Source organism: Ipomoea nil, unplaced genomic scaffold (assembly GCF_001879475.1).
Source record: "Ipomoea nil cultivar Tokyo-kokei standard unplaced genomic scaffold, Asagao_1.1 scaffold0099, whole genome shotgun sequence".
NCBI classification, from domain to species: domain Eukaryota; kingdom Viridiplantae; phylum Streptophyta; class Magnoliopsida; order Solanales; family Convolvulaceae; genus Ipomoea; species Ipomoea nil.
In genome coordinates, this window is record NW_017616527.1 from 402,267 (window position 1) to 418,368 (window position 16,102).

The window sequence follows — 16,102 nt, forward strand, 5'->3', positions numbered from 1 at the left end:
TACTTTTGAAAACCAACTTTTTGAAGGAACACATAAATTCTCTTATTTCATGCTCATGGAGCTTGCTTAAGGCCATATAAAGTCTTTTTGAGTCTACACACTTTGTTTTCATTTTCATGTTGTATAAAGCTAGGTGGCTGCTTATAGACCTCTTCATCAAGTGGGTCGTGGGGAAGGCTGACTTGACATACATCTGGTGAATCTTCCATTGCTTTTAGTGGGTCGTGGGGAAGGATGATTTGACATACATCTGGTGAATCTTCCATTGCTTTTGGACTACTAAAGTAATGGTTAACCTCACTGTGTCCATTGAAGCTACAAAGGAAAAAAATCTCGTCATAGTCATAACTTGTCGTTGTTCAAACCCTTTTTGCCATCAACCTTGCTTTGTACCCTTGAACTTCACTATTTGACTTCATTTATATCTTGATGACCCTTTTCACATCAACGGCCTTGTGACAATGTCGAATATTAGCTCCCATGTTCTGTTTTTTTTTTTTCTCTCAATTGAGACCATCTCCTCATCAATAACTTTCTTCCATTTGGGATTTTGAATAGCCTTTTCAAATTTCACAAATTTAATTTCTTTTAACAAAGCAAAGTGAGCTAGTTCATCACTATCAACATTGATTTCATCATCACGACTTACCTCATAATCTTGTAAGTATATTGACATTTTCCTTTGTCGTTCTGATCTCCTTAGTTGTTCAATAGGTGTTGTAATTGATTTTACAATACGAGGTAATTCTAATCTACTACTATTTTTGTTTGAAATGTAATATCAACCCGTTCTTGGTCAAGAACATAAATAATCCGTATTTGTGGATTTTGATGCACATCTACACTCTTAATTATTATATATATATATATATATAACTCGTGTTATATGTTTTTAACTTTAAAAAAGTGTTTAAAAGTTTATTTACTCTTCCTAGACTTTTGGCCTACTCAGACCAATATAATAACAGAAATTAGATCATCCTGAATCCTTTTTTGGGTTTGTAAAAGGTTTACCATTTTGCCCTAGCTCTCAGTATCTTTAATTTGGAAGCATGTGGTGCTATATAAATACCTGTGTTCTCCATCATTATAACCACCTTGTTCTTAGCTACTCATCACATCCTACTCTTCTAAGCTCTCCCTCCCTCTCCCTTTCTCTGTGAATGTACGAATTCTATATATATCTTAATACAATTTTCTTTTCTTTCTCTGCCATCTCTCAACTAATTACCTAATAAGGAAGCTTCGATCTTAATATTAATTGTTTAAACTGACATTAATATGACATTACTACACAGATCAGAAAAATGTGGAAGCTTAAGATTGGCGAAGGTGGCGGGCCGTACATATACAGTACCAACAACTACGCCGGCAGACAAATATGGGAGTACGACCCTAACGCCGGGACGCCGGAAGAACAAGAAGCCTTTGAAAAAGCTCGCAAAGGGTTCACTAAACAACGGCAGAAAGGTCCCCATACCTGCGGTGATTTGTTCATGAGAATGCAGGTATTTAATTTTCAACTTTAATTTGATTATTAGAAAGAGGTTAGTTAATATATACTCCGTAATTGTATTGATTATTGATTGAATATTGTGTACAGATGATCAAAGAAAGTGAGGTTGATGTGTTGAGCATTCCCCCAGTAAGACTAAGAGAGGAAGAAGAAGTGAACTACGAGGCGATCACAACCGCGGTTAGGAAAGCGGTCCGGTTGAACTGTGCCCTTCAAGCCAAAGATGGACACTGGCCAGCTGAGAATTCTGGCCCTCTGTTTTTCACTCCTCCCTTGGTATCTTTTACTTTTCTATCTAATAATTATCACTTTTTGTTGCCCAAAAATGTTGAATGCCCTGGCTTTCACATCCCCCGAACAAAACATTGAGAGGTTGTAAATCACTATAATTTAGTGACTGAATAGACAAAGCCAAATACCTATGCCCACAAACAATATGCCCATTTTGATGATGGATTATAGTCTACATAGCTATGTGGAACATGAATACAAGGTTTAGTATATTATTTGTGTAGTAAATATACATTATTTGATAGTATACAAAATAATGTATTTTCAGTATTCAAATAATGTACCTTATGTACATAAATATTGTACTTTTTAAACTAGCTTGGTTGGCGTGAGTGGTCGTGCACTCTCATCCCTTAAGAGAGAGTTTGGGAGTTCGCCCTTCTCAAAAAAAAAAAAAAAATTTGGCCAGCACTTTGCTCCTTAATTGGGCCGGGCCAGTGCGAATGAGGATTAATTTGAGTATTGTAAGAGCTTAAAGGTGTCTCCTACAATTAGGGCTTACTCAGGACACCTCATGGTCTGACAAAAAAATAATGTACTTTTTATTTGTGGTCCACATAACTGTGTGGACCATGGTCCATAAAATAATGATCCGGGCATAATCCTTACACTATCCCAAATACTGCTTACATACTGAACCAGTGAGTTAAGCTCGTACGGGCAAATAATTATCATTAATGGGACGGTGGGGTGTGGAGTCTGGAGTGTTTCATTATACAGTATCCCAAGGGCCCCCACACCTCGTCATGATAAAACATTTGGGAGGTTGTAAACTACTATAACTTAGTGGCTTAGCAGACAAGACCAAATAGTGGTGCACACAAAGAATCTATCCAGTCCACTTTGGACATAATTCTCATACTATCGCAGTCAAATTTCGAACCTTGATCTCTTGCTGTAAATACTGTTTACTGAACAAGTATGCTAACCCGTGTGGACTAATAATTATCATTAATGGGACGGTGGGGTGTGGAGTCTGAACTGTTTCATTAAATAATGAAAAACCAAAAAATGAAAACATTTGCAGATGATTGCATTGTACATAAGTGGATCGATCGATATGATTCTGACTTCAGAGCACAAGAAAGAATTGGTTCGATATCTCTACAATCATCAAGTATGTAATTATGTAAAATAAATTTTAGACTCGTATGAACAATATAATTATCTAATTAATTACTAGTGGATCAATATTTTATATTTTGTGATTTTATTTTAGTTAATTTTCTTATGTTGTTGTACGATAGAATGAAGATGGTGGATGGGGACTCTACATTGATGGACATAGTACCATGATTGGGTCAGCACTTAACTATGTGGCCTTGCGTTTGCTTGGAGAAGAAGCTGATGATGCCATTGCTAGGGGTCGCAACTGGATTCTTCAACATGGTGGTGCCACTGCAATTCCTTCTTGGGGAAAGATTTATCTCTCGGTATGTCATACTTACGGTATCTAATTAGGAATATAATTGAATCAAACTTATGTGAGATCGGTGAAATCGCTCGAATCTAGGATAATTATTTGTTACTTATCATAGAAATTTGAAGTGGACAATTCGGTTCGATTTTTTTGAATCATACCGAATAGAATCGAACCGAACTATTTCGGTTCGGTAATATACCGAACAACTAAGCGGTAATGAATTCTTGTATATGGAACGGTTCGGTAAAAATCAAACCGTACCGAAGTAGCGTTTGATTTTATTTTTTTATTTTTTTGAAAAAAAATAAAAATATAATAATAATAATAATAATAATATAAAAAAGAAGTAAATCCAAGTCCTTTGTCGCGTGCTTCGATCCGCCGTTCCACTCTTATATATTCTTACTGGTATATCTCTTAAATATGATTTCTTTATGGCTTGTTTTTTACTTTGCACTTTTGCTGTTTGGCGCAATTGTTTTTTGCCTCACAATTATCTCTAACTTGAGTTATTCTTACAATATTCAATATTTTTCTTAGTTTCATATTTATATAAAATTAATGTGCTTTAACATCATTCTAATTTTGATTTCCAGTGCACTAGCAATATATTTTGCCAAGCAATGACGGATTGAGTCCAAATATTAACTATACAGTATTTGACACTTGTTCTCTAAATTTTCATCTTGTCAGCAAAACATTCTAAGTGAACCAACCGAAGAATCAATTGGGCAAAAAAGCCAACTGATGTTTGGTAATTACTAATTAGTATTTAGTAGTGTGTTCGAACTTTGAATTGCTTTTTTGTTATATAATGTTTAGACTTTGAATTTGGACTATGTGGATATGTATTGTTTGGTAGTGTATGTGTTTAGAAAATTAGGAAATGTTAAAAATTGGGGTTCTTAAACTGAACCGAAATCAAACTTTTTCGAACCGAACCGAAACCGAATCGAACTATAATGTTAAAATCGAATGGTATTTTTTTTTTTTGTTTTTTAAATACTGAAACCGAAAATACTGAACCGAATTCCGAAACCCCCACCCCTAATAGAAATCATATATAATACTGATTACAGAAAATTTAATACCAATTTGAAATAAATAAATATTTACTTATAATAGATTTTGTAATATTTATATTTGAAATTGTGATACTATTTGGGGTAAAATGATTGTTACTAATGATAAATATTGTAATACTTATAACTGGAATTGTGATTACAAAGTGTAATTCAAATGTAAATATTGTACTCCGTAATACTTATATGTGAAATATTACTTATGATAGAAATTGTAATACTTATTGTAGAAAATTTAACATCAATTTGAATTAAAAATCACTGCTGGAAATTATGGAATTTCCGACCACCTAAAAGTGATCATAAATCAAGTTAAAATTAAAAAGTGGTCGGAAATAGCAACAAAGGTTTTTCCGGATACCAAAAGTGGTTGGAACAAGGCTTTCGACTTGATTTAAGATCACTTTCAGGAGGTCGGAAATTCCAAAAATTTTCAGTAGTGAATAAATCGTTACTTATGATAGATATTGTAATACTTATATGTGAAATTGTGATACTATTTAAGGTACAAATTGATTGTTAGTAATAATGATAAATATTGTATCACTTATAGTTAAAATTGTGATAATTACATATATACCCAATTATCTACAACCCGACCCGTCTCACGGATAAGAATCCGTGAGACGGTCTCATACAAGTTTTTGCAATAATTTTTTTGTTCAAACTTTATCAAAATCCAAATTATATTAATAACAGTTTCATGTCAAATTCCTGATTTTGACTCTGATGATGATATTGTATTTGAGAGTTTTTCGTGGAGTTTCATGTTAAATTCATGACTTTGTCTGACGAATTTCATTTGAGAGTTTGCTATATCTTAAAAGGATTTAAGAATTTGACAAATACGTGTTAGTTTAGCAAATCTGAATTAGGAATTATAGTAGATTTGAATCATGTGGTCACCACATGATATACCATGACATACGTAATATATGTATATGTATATATATTTTTGAGCACTATGGTATTATATATATATATATATATATATATATATATATATATATATATATATATATATATATATATGTATATATATGTATATATATATATATATACATATATATATATATATATATATATATATCAGGTGCGGGAGTAGCTTCCCGTGCAGTTGGACACACATTAAACACACAAACAAAACACCTTAAGAACACAAATCACGCACCTTAAGAACACCAACCACACACCTTAAGCACATAACAAAGTACCTTAAGAACACAAATCACACACCTAAGATTTTAAAAATGGTTCACTTTAAGCTTCACATAACTAATGCACTTTTAAACATACAAATCACGCACCTTAAGATGAAAACAGTGCACATTAAGAAGGAAACTCACGCGCCTATGTTTCAGTAACTACTCACATTAAGCACAAATCCACACACCTTAAACACAAAATTCACGCACCTTAAGTACAAAACTCACGCACCTTATGTACAAAACTCGCGCACCTTAAACACAAAACACACGCACCTTAAGCATAAAACTCGCACACCTTAAGTTTCAACAACTTCTAGCATTAAGTACACAACCACACGCACCTTAAGCACAAATCTCACGCACCTTAAGCACAAACTCACGCACCTTATATACAAAACTCACGCACCTTACTCACAAAAATCATGCACCTTACACTTGAACTAAATGTGAAAAATTATCAAAATGCAACCGCATTTTTTTTATTTAATTTTGGTAATTTAAACGTTGATTTAAGAAAAATCAATAGTTCTCCTTTCACCGCACAACCGCACCTGTCACCCTCAACCGCACAGGAACCCCTGTACACACACACACATACCCCAGGTGCGGTTGTGCGGTTTAATCTTGGTCATTCATCTCGCTTAAATCAACGTCCAGGATTAATTTAAAAAAAAAAAAAAAACGCAGTGGTAATTTTGTAATTTTTGCATCTAGGTCAAAATTAAGGTGAGCGGTTCTGTGATTAATGTGCTTGAGTTTTGAATATAAGATGCGTGAGTCTTGTGCGTAAGGTGCGTGAGTTTTGTGCTTAATATGCGTGGGGTTGTGCTTTGTGAGTAGTTGTTAAAACTTAAAGTGTGGGCTTTTGTGCTTAAGGTGTGTGAGATTTGTTCTTAATGTGAGTGGAGTTTGTGCTCAATGTGTGTAGGGTTTGTGATTAATGTGTGTGAGGTTAGTGATTAATGGCAGTAGTTGTTGAAACTTAAGGTTTGTAAGTTAATACTTAAAGTGCGTGGGTTTTGAGCTTAATGTGCGTAAGGTTGTGCTTAATGTGCGTGGGTTTTGTACTTAATGTGCGTGAGTTTGTGCTTAATGCTAGTAGTTGTTGAAACTTAAGGTCTGTGAGTTAATAATTAAAGTGCGTGGGTTTTGTGCTTAATGTACATGAGGTTGTGCTTAAAGTGCGTGAGTTTTGTACTTAATGTGCGTGAGTTTGTTCTTAAGATCTAACACTTAAGGTGCGCCATTTTTAGCTTATGCTTCTTTCTTCCAGACAGGCGTTTTTTTTTTTCATTGATTTGAGCCGTTGATATAGATTTGATCAACGGCTCAGATCTAGCCGCACAATCGCACGGGAAGCTATACCCGCACCTGAACCCTTCCCTATATATATATATATATATATATATATATATATATATATATACACATATGTATATCTATATATATATATATATGTATATGTGTATATATATATATATATATATATATATATATATATATATATATATATATATATATATATATATATATATATATATATATATATATATATATATATATATATATATATATATATATATATATGCGAGTTCAGGTACGGCGGTGTCTTACGGTACGGCGGTGCGGCATCCCCAATAGTTCAATAAATATACACCATCAACGTTAGGAAAATACACCATAAAAAAACATAAACAAATTAGGTACGCATACCAAAAACAGACCATTAGGTGTGAGTAAAAACACCATACAGTGTTCGAAAATACACCATTGGGGGTGGTGAGTTATATGGTGTATTTTTTGAGTCTGTTGTGTATTTTTTAAAGTTTTATTGAATTTCATTGTGGTGTGTTTTCTTACACTGTTGGTGCATATTGTTAACACTATTGGTGTATTCTGAAGTTCCGCCGCACCACCGCATGGGAAGACGCCGCCGCATTTGAACTTTTTCATATATATATATATATATATATATATATATATATATATATATATATATATATATATATATATATATCCGTTACGTACATTCCAATTAGGATGGTAATACCGCACAAGTTGTCCACAATACAATTATTATTACATGGATCATGGCCCGCAGAATTGTGTGGACCATATATAAAAAGTACATTTTTAATATATTAAGGGTAAATTATTTATATATGTAGGGTACATGTTTTAAAAATATATTTTTAATATACTAAGGATATATTATTTTATATACTGAATTTTCAGTACAAAAATAATGTACTTTTAATATATTAAAAATGTACTTGATATTCATGGTCCACACAATTGTGACATTGTGTGGACCATAATTTGCCGTGTTCATAACCTAAGGCCTCGTTTGAGAGGATTGCGTGGTGAGAATAGAGTTTTGTGTTATCTTAACTGCACATTTTAGAAACTTCAATTAAAAGAAGTAATTAAGAATTTAGTTGGAGTGATAGATAGATCACTCTTAACCCATTGTCATTCTTCTTATGATCTTATCAACACTACTGCTCTAAATGTCACCAATATTACTGCTTTCCTAAAAGTAATTAAGGCTCTGTTTGACACGCCTAACTGAAAGTTGAAAATTTATTAGTTAATAAGTTAACTAATTGAAATTAAAGTGTTTGGTAAAATTAACTGCTGAATTAACTTATAAGTATAAAAAGACAAAATGTTAAATTAAGATATTACGATTTTGATTAATGAGTGGTAGATGATGTCATTTTTTGTAAATTAATAAAGATAAAATAATGGAAAAAAAGTTTAAAAGCAAGGAGTTTATTTTGAAACGCTACTTGGGATAGCGTTTCAAAATAAGCTATTATTTTAAACTCTTTATGTTTTAACAAACAGAGGTTATCGCTTATTTGTAACTTAAAATAAGTTATAAGTTCTAAAATAAGCTCTAGCGAACAGAGTCTTTGCCATTTAGACATTTGAAGTAAACTAATAATTTTATTTCAATTATTCAAAGATATTATAATTTCATCTAATCTTTAAACAATTTGTATAGGTGCTCGGAGTGTATGAATGGGATGGGTGTAACCCAATCCCACCAGAATTTTGGCTTTTCCCTTCCCATTTTCCATTCCATCCAGGTAATAATTGGAGTACTAAATCTTTTAATTTAAAAGTGAAAATAATATTATAGTACTTAATATCATCATAGTTATAATAATATTATTTCTCATTATAATTCAGCAAAAATGTGGAACTATTGTCGGACAACGTACATGCCAATGTCATACTTGTATGCTAAAAGATATCATGGACCGCTCACAAATCTTGTTCTCTCAATAAGAAATGAAATTCATGTCAAACCATATGATCAGATAGATTGGAACAATACTCGCATGGCTTGTTGTAAGGTTAGCCACATATATACAACTCTAGTTATATACGTTACATGAAGTATTATGTTTAATTAATTATTATGTAATACTAAAATGCTTTATTATTTTTTTTTAATAAAACATTCTTTACAATATTTTTAAGGGATAATCACATTATTTAATTTCTCCCTTAATTATTTCTTAATTTGAAATGTAGTCCCTTAATTTTTAAAGACTTAATACCATCTGGGGTTCTCCGAGTATAGTAGTTTTGTCAAGTTTAGTCTTAAACTTTCAAATTGACAACATATTGTCTTTCAACTTTCAAATTGTTACCATCCGTAGTCTAAGTTAACCAGCCATGGTCTTTTAACTTTCTTTAATCAGTTGCGGTCCTCCTAGAAGGACCATGAGTGGTTAACTTGAATCACATATGATAACAATTTTAAAGTCGAATGACCTAGGATGGTGAATTTGAAAGTATAGGGCTAAACGTGACGAAACCAATATACTTGAAGGATTCTAAATTGTATTAACTCATTTAAAAAAAAAAGGATTTATTTTTTGAATTATATATATATATATATATATATATATATATATATATATATATATATATATATATATATATATATATATATATATATATATTATTGACTAAGCTAGCTTCCATACAAACAACTTGAATAAATGCAGGAGGACACCTACTACCCTCATACTTTTATCCAAGATGTGTTGTGGAACGCCCTCCAATATTGCACTGAGCCCATCATGAGGCGTTGGCCGTTCAACAAAATTAGAGAAATGGCGATGAGAAAAGTAATCATGCACATGCGCTATGGAGCTGAAGAGAGCAGATACATTACCATTGGTGCAATTGAAAAGGTTAGGATACACCCAATAAAACATACAAATAATATAGTAACGGAAAAAAACAAAAAATCACTTTTAGTTCTTTACTTGTGATAAATTTAGTCTATTAATTATTCAAGTATAGATTTAGTTCTTAACAACATTTTGATTCACATAATGGATTCTCAAGGAAATAATTAAGAATGCTGCTCCTTGTCATGGAATAGAATAGAATAAGAATTTTATTTTATTGCTTGGTATTATAATAAAAAAAAATTGAAAATTTGGGAATAACTAACCATACAATATGATTATATATACCATACATAATTGTGCCGATTATTATTGATAATTATTTTTATTTATACTATATGCAATAATATATGAAATATATAATTACTTGAATACGATTGTTAAGGTTGTCAAATATTACTTTCGAAATTTGCACATAACACAAAATATATATAATAGTAAATCGGTATTCATTTTACTGATTAATTGAACATATATTTCAAAATTTAAAGGATGAAGATGAAAACAATATCGCGAAATAAAGAATCATTATTAATTTTTGTAAATTTCAAAGCTAATCATTGAACCTAGCAAATTTAAATCCTAAAAGTGTAAATAAATAATAAAAACATACAATAAGTTATCAATTAATTAATCAACTAATTAAACAAAAACATGTAAACCTCAAATTTTGAAAGTAATAATGAAATTAAATTGGTTAAAGTACCTACGAGGTCCCTGTACTATAGCGTTTTGTTCAATTTAGTCCTTATACTTTTATTTTGTTCAATTTAGTCCCTGTACTTTCAAAAGTAGTGCAATTAAGGACAATAGTTAACGATGTTAATATTATCGTTAACTTAGGTTACGTGGCACTGATGATATTTATATTCCTACTCATATATTACTTTATAAATATTTAAAATCTATCATTTTTACCACCAATATATTAAATTAGTATGTCCAAAATAAATAATTACAACCATGTTCGTAATGAGATTTAGACAATTGTCCTTAGTTTTACCACTTTTTAAAGTAGAGGGACTAAATTGAACAGAATAAAGGTACAAGGACTAAATTGAACAAAACACTACAGTACAGGGACTTCATAGGTACTTTGACCAATTAAATTAGATACGTAATGCCCTCCATTATTGAAGTCTTGACAAAAGAAATAAGCTAATTAATAAAGAAAAATGGTGTCAAGCACCTTGTGCTCAGATGGCATGTAGTGACTTCTTCCATGTGGAGAGGTCATGAGATCGAGTCTCAGTGGAGGTCTATCTAATAGAGTCAGTAGCGCGACATACAAAAAAAAAAGCCCACATGGGTACTTCAACTAGTCGTAGTGGTGAAATTTCCTCCCTCTCCATTGAGAAGTCAGAATGAGGGGGGTTCCGATGCTTCCTTGTGTACAGTGGGGGCGTTTGGAGTCCATTTCCAAGAATATTATTTCATAAACAAAATATGCTGTAAAATTTTTAATGGAGTGACAAATTTGATGTGTGAAATTAAATAGTCTCTGTTTGGTTAAAACTCCAGAAATCAAATTCATTTTTGGTTAAAACTCTAGAAATCAAAATCACCACTTTACTATTAACTTAAAGGCTAAATAATAATCATAAACTACTATGTATTGTGATGTCACTTTTTTGCCATTCCAAATGAGTGATCCTAAACTCACTTCCCCTATATATATTTTTCTTGTAAAAAAAAGGAATCAAAATGACAAAATGCTTCAAATTTTAGTTATATTTCACATATTAAATCGGTGTAGAGTTTGCAAATGATGTGTTGGTGGGCTGAGGATCCAAACTGCGATGAGTTGAAGTACCATTTGGCGAGGGTTCCCGATTTCTTATGGCTTGCGGAAGACGGAATGACAATGCAGACTTTTGGGAGTCAGAATTGGGATGCCACATTTGCCACTCAAGCCCTGATTTCTAGTGGCATGGTTGAAGAATATGGAGACTGCCTAAAGAAGGCCCATTTCTATCTCAAACAATCACAGGTGTGTTGAAAATGATAAACTTTTTTATAGACTAGGAATAAAAGATCCTCCGTATATTTTTAATATATTAAAGCTAAGGTACATTATGTACTTTTCAAATAATGTACTTTCAATATACAAATAATGCACCTTTTGTATATAAAAAATGTATTTTTTTATTAATGACAAACACAACTGTGTGAAACATGGTATATAGAATAATATAATATGATTGTGTATGTAGTTAACATATTGTGTACTTGCAGTTAACAGTTTATGTGTATGTAGTTAATATGGTATGTGCTTTTAATTTATTTACAAGACACATAAACTGTTAATTGTAGGTACATAATATGTCAACTGCAAATTTTTAGACCAGACTCCATAATACAAGATAGATGCTGGTCCATGGTATAGCTAGCAATTGTTTTGAAATATGACACGCACTCAATTCTCTAATTCTTCACCAAACTTTAACACTAAACTAGAGCTTATTATTTGAATATGGTGTAGCAACAACAACAATAATATTAATATGCAGATCAAAGAAAATCCAAAAGGAGACTTCAAAAGTATGTACCGCCATTTCTCGAAAGGGGCTTGGGCATTCTCTGATCAGGATCATGGTTGGGTTGTTTCTGACTGCACAGCGGAAGCCATTAAGGTAGTAGTTTAATTTGCATGCTGAAACGTATGTAAATAATTGATGGTTCCTGATACTGCTAATTATATGTAAGCAATATAAAATAACACGAGACCAATTAAAGCAAGTAAAATCTTTATTGATCACGGTAAAGGCCCTAAGTACAATCTACTTGGTTGCTCTGAGTACCGACTGAGTGCGGTCGGGATTCTCTAACAACAACCTATCGATCGTTCAAAAGTCCTCTACACTGTAGCTACTGTGGGTATTTATAGCCGCCGTGCCGGGGACAAGATTCCGGCCGCTCGGCATGTCTTCCACGTAGCCACCACGTGTCAACCTCCCGGGTGCCCTTCCTGTCAGCATAAAGAACCGCCACGCGTCCCTTCGCGTCCTTTTTGGCAGCTCTTTCGTCCAAGGGCTACCGCTCGGTGGTCGACACCAGCGTTCGGGCAACTTCCGGCCATTCCCGACCGGGGTCTCCATGGAAAAAGCCCGACCTGCCACCTGCAAAGATCAGAAGAGAAAGACAAAGGCAAGTCGGTCGTGGTGGAGCTTATGTCGGTCGGGATATTCCCTACCAAAAGCCCCCCAGCCCGGGCCTTTTTGATCAGTCGGGAAAAAACGGGACGGGATGAAGAAACCCAACCATCGGCCGCTAAACCGACCGGCCAGCTGTCATTCCTTCTTCGCCACGTGTCGGCCACTGCTGGCCTCTGCGACTGCAACCGTTGCCTCGGAATCAGCGCGGGTCGTGTCGCGCAAGTGGACGACTTTCCCGCCTAAATGTCCTCCTATAAATAGGCCCTTGAGGCCCTCATTTGAACTTTCCTCAGTCTTTTGCTTCAGTCGGTATCCTCTAAGAATCCCGAGCAGAGCATCTCAGCAAGGCGATCGAGCAAACAAATTTCAAGCTCTCTTTCGCAAAGTTCCTTCATCCGGTAAGCTCTCCCTCCTTCTCTTTACTTCACGCTTTCAACTATAGGTAGAACTGCTAGGTCAAGTAACTGTCCCGGACGACTCAAGTCCTTTACTAACCCCGACCGACCTTTAGGTAGAGCGAAATGACGGATTCTGACAGTCAAAACGCCTCGATTGCGGATTATGACGAGGAGGTCGAGTATATCAGCGACGAGGAAGTGGACATTATGTCCTGCACTCCCGAAGCCAGCCCCCGAGCAACGCCAGCCCCTGAGCGAGTCGTCGAGCATAGCAACGCATCAAGCTCCTCCGGGACGTCGAGCTCTAGCTCCAGCGGATCGGGGAGCTCCAGCGAAGAAGAGGAAGAGAGAACCACGTCAAGCGGGCGGGGTTCTCCGACCGAGGGCGTTAGGGAAACGCCTACCCGGGTGGTTGGGGACTACCCGGAAGCTGCTCCTCGAGGGGGTGATCGGGAAAATACCCCCGAGCAGACCGAAGAAGACCCGGCCGGGCCGGCCACACCAGCAGTCGAGCTCGAATTCTTGAACAGCGAGAGTGTCGAGCAAGAAATGAGCCTGCTGACCAAAGGCGAAGCGGCTCGGATTGCTGAAATACTCCAGGGTCGGGTAGAGTTCGACACGAGCCGGCAGCTGGGGAATGTAATTGACAGGCATCGGGGCAAGTGGATCGGGATGCATTACGACTCCCTAATGGCCCCGATTGCCATTCCCTTCCCGGCCCTCTTGACGGCCTTTCTAGCATACTATCGGGTCGTTCCGGCTCAGATCTGCCCGAACGCACATCGGATCCTCGCCTGCTTCCCGCAGATATGCACTCGGCACGAGGCCGAGTGCACGATGGAGTTGTTCAACTTCATCTACCAGATCAAGGTTCTCCCGGGACGCTACGGGGGCGGGTTCCTGATGCTGCAATCCCGAGCAGATATGTGCGCCATCAAAGGCCTGCCCGGGAACAACAAGGGGTGGAAGAATCGAATTTTCTCCATCAAATACGACCCCTGGATCCTCCCGGTCGATCGCACTTGGAGCAGTCACTTCAGAAAGCAAGTGGTGCCGGCCGTGACTCAGGCGCTCAAGGAGACGGTCACTCGGATCTCGAGTGAAATACACGAGTATTCCATCTTCCGGACAGCCGAGAGTCTCGCAGCCGCCAAGCTCCCGCCCCCACGTACGAGCTAAGGGAGAAGTACCTGCCCGTACCGATGGGCGTGACGGTCGCCAAGCCGTCGAAACGAAAGAAGAAAGGTTTAGCTCGAGCTGTTCCTCCCGACCTAGCTTCATTTCTTGATCAAACTAACTTCGCTCTTTTTATTGCAGCTATGGCCGAATTTGGTGATGAAGACACCGCCCTTCCCCCGCCCGCCAAGATCTCCCTCGGCGGGAAGAAGAAGACAAAGACCAAGGCGGCCGTGGAAAAGGAGATTCCCTCTGCCCGACCCCTGAGCGCCTCGACCGTGACGACGGGCGAGGGCTTCATCGTCGAGCAGCCTGACGTCTTGGTCACCCGGGTAGAGGTCGCCCGGGGCAAGGAGAAGGTCGCTGACCAGGGCGCGACCGAGGTGGGCAGCCTGAAGCGCCGCCGTGAGCAGCGCAGCCCGAGCCCTTCGGTCGGGCGAGAAAGGGACTCTGCGTCCATGCTGGCCCGGATCGGCAACGCCGCGCCAGCCAAGGAGGATCAGAGGAAGATGACCCCGACCCAAGTGGCCGAGCGGATCGGCCACGACCTGGCCGAGGTAAACTTTTCTCAACTAACAGCTTTCTTGCTCAAGTGTTTTTGATCGGGCTAATCCCGAACGTCTTTTGTTTTGCAGATTTCCCGGGCCGCCCAGCTCCTACAAGGTCGAGCCATGCTGGCCGAGGAAGCTGATCACCACAAGAAGACGACCGCCCGTCGCTTGAAGGAGATTAAGGACCTCCAAGCCGAGCTGGAGAAGACCCAGAAGGCCCTGATGAAGGGCGACGAGGAGCGGGTCCTCGCCGAGAAGGTCGCCAGTCGGGCGATTGGAGAGGCCAAGGAGCTGAAGGCTCAGCTCGAGAATCCGAGCGAGCTGGCGCGGGCAGCCTTCAAAGACAAGGACTTGGGCTCGGCCTTCCTTACAACAGCCCGGGGAACAGAGATCGAGGAAGAGCTGATCGTCTCGTTCGGTCGCTGGGGCTTTACGGCCGGGAAACGGAAGATGCTTGAACGAGTCCGTTCCCGGTTGGAGCAGGCTCTGGACGGGGAAGATCTTCAGCTGGTTCTCTCGGCATTGCCCCCAGACCTAGCCGATCCCGGTCCCTCTCCCTTCGCCCCCAAAGCCAAGGCATCTGAGCCCGGGGCACCAACGGCGGTCACCTCAAGCGGGAAGGGGGCGGCTGTTGGAGCTCAGGAGACGAAAAAATAGGCTAGGCTGTCTCCTCTTCTTTTTGTAAGGAGCATTGATCGGGAGCCCGGTCCCGATTTGTACCGGGCAGCTTTTGTTTGTTAATAAAATTTGTTTTTTGCTCCATCTTGCGTCGCTCGTCTCTTGTTTCCTTGCTTTCAATTTGCACACACTGATCATAATCACTCGACCACCTGGCCTTTAGACCCGGTCTCGCAATACTCGATCCGCTCAACGCTCGACCTTACGACCTTATGGCCTGGTCGTGCGTTCGATATTTCGACGTCAAATCTGGCCAACCGATCGGGTTTACCCGATCTCCGGGCCTTTGTCGAAAAATTTTTGAAGACAAGCCTCTACGGTCGGAATGTAACCGAGCGACGGGCCTGCAAATACTTCCTTATCCCAGCCCCCACACTATTGTGCGCTCGAGGCACGAGTGGGTGCAATAG

General features: G+C 37.6%; 2 protein-coding genes across 2 annotated transcripts in view; both read left to right on the plus strand.

Annotated features, from left to right (window-relative positions):
• Positions 1 to 1,109: 1,109 nt before the first annotated feature.
• Positions 1,110 to 16,102, plus strand: part of LOC109178070 (dammarenediol II synthase-like) — a 29,293-nt gene continuing 14,300 nt past the window's right edge. The window contains exons 1-10 of the mRNA XM_019327620.1: positions 1,110 to 1,165; positions 1,299 to 1,508; positions 1,604 to 1,792; positions 2,835 to 2,924; positions 3,055 to 3,240; positions 8,531 to 8,615; positions 8,719 to 8,885; positions 9,546 to 9,734; positions 11,491 to 11,724; positions 12,245 to 12,367. Of these exons, the coding sequence (XP_019183165.1) occupies positions 1,308 to 1,508; positions 1,604 to 1,792; positions 2,835 to 2,924; positions 3,055 to 3,240; positions 8,531 to 8,615; positions 8,719 to 8,885; positions 9,546 to 9,734; positions 11,491 to 11,724; positions 12,245 to 12,367 (1,464 nt within the window). The 5' untranslated portion in view covers positions 1,110 to 1,165; positions 1,299 to 1,307. The remainder of the gene's footprint in view (positions 1,166 to 1,298; positions 1,509 to 1,603; positions 1,793 to 2,834; positions 2,925 to 3,054; positions 3,241 to 8,530; positions 8,616 to 8,718; positions 8,886 to 9,545; positions 9,735 to 11,490; positions 11,725 to 12,244; positions 12,368 to 16,102) is intronic.
• Positions 14,950 to 15,771, plus strand: LOC109178138. Its single transcript, XM_019327733.1, has 2 exons — positions 14,950 to 15,020; positions 15,099 to 15,771. The coding sequence occupies exons 1-2, from the start codon at positions 14,973 to 14,975 to the stop codon at positions 15,669 to 15,671; spliced, it is 621 nt and encodes a 206-aa protein (XP_019183278.1). The 5' UTR covers positions 14,950 to 14,972; the 3' UTR covers positions 15,672 to 15,771.

Excerpts from the sequence above, each read along its gene's own strand:
- LOC109178138 (XM_019327733.1), top strand. The coding sequence starts at position 14,973 with ATGACCCCGACCCAAGTGGCCGAGCGGATCGGCCACGACCTGGCCGAG. Across the intron at positions 15,021-15,098 it reads TCGGCCACGACCTGGCCGAG|ATTTCCCGGGCCGCCCAGCT; the intron begins GTAAACTTTTCT and ends TTTGTTTTGCAG.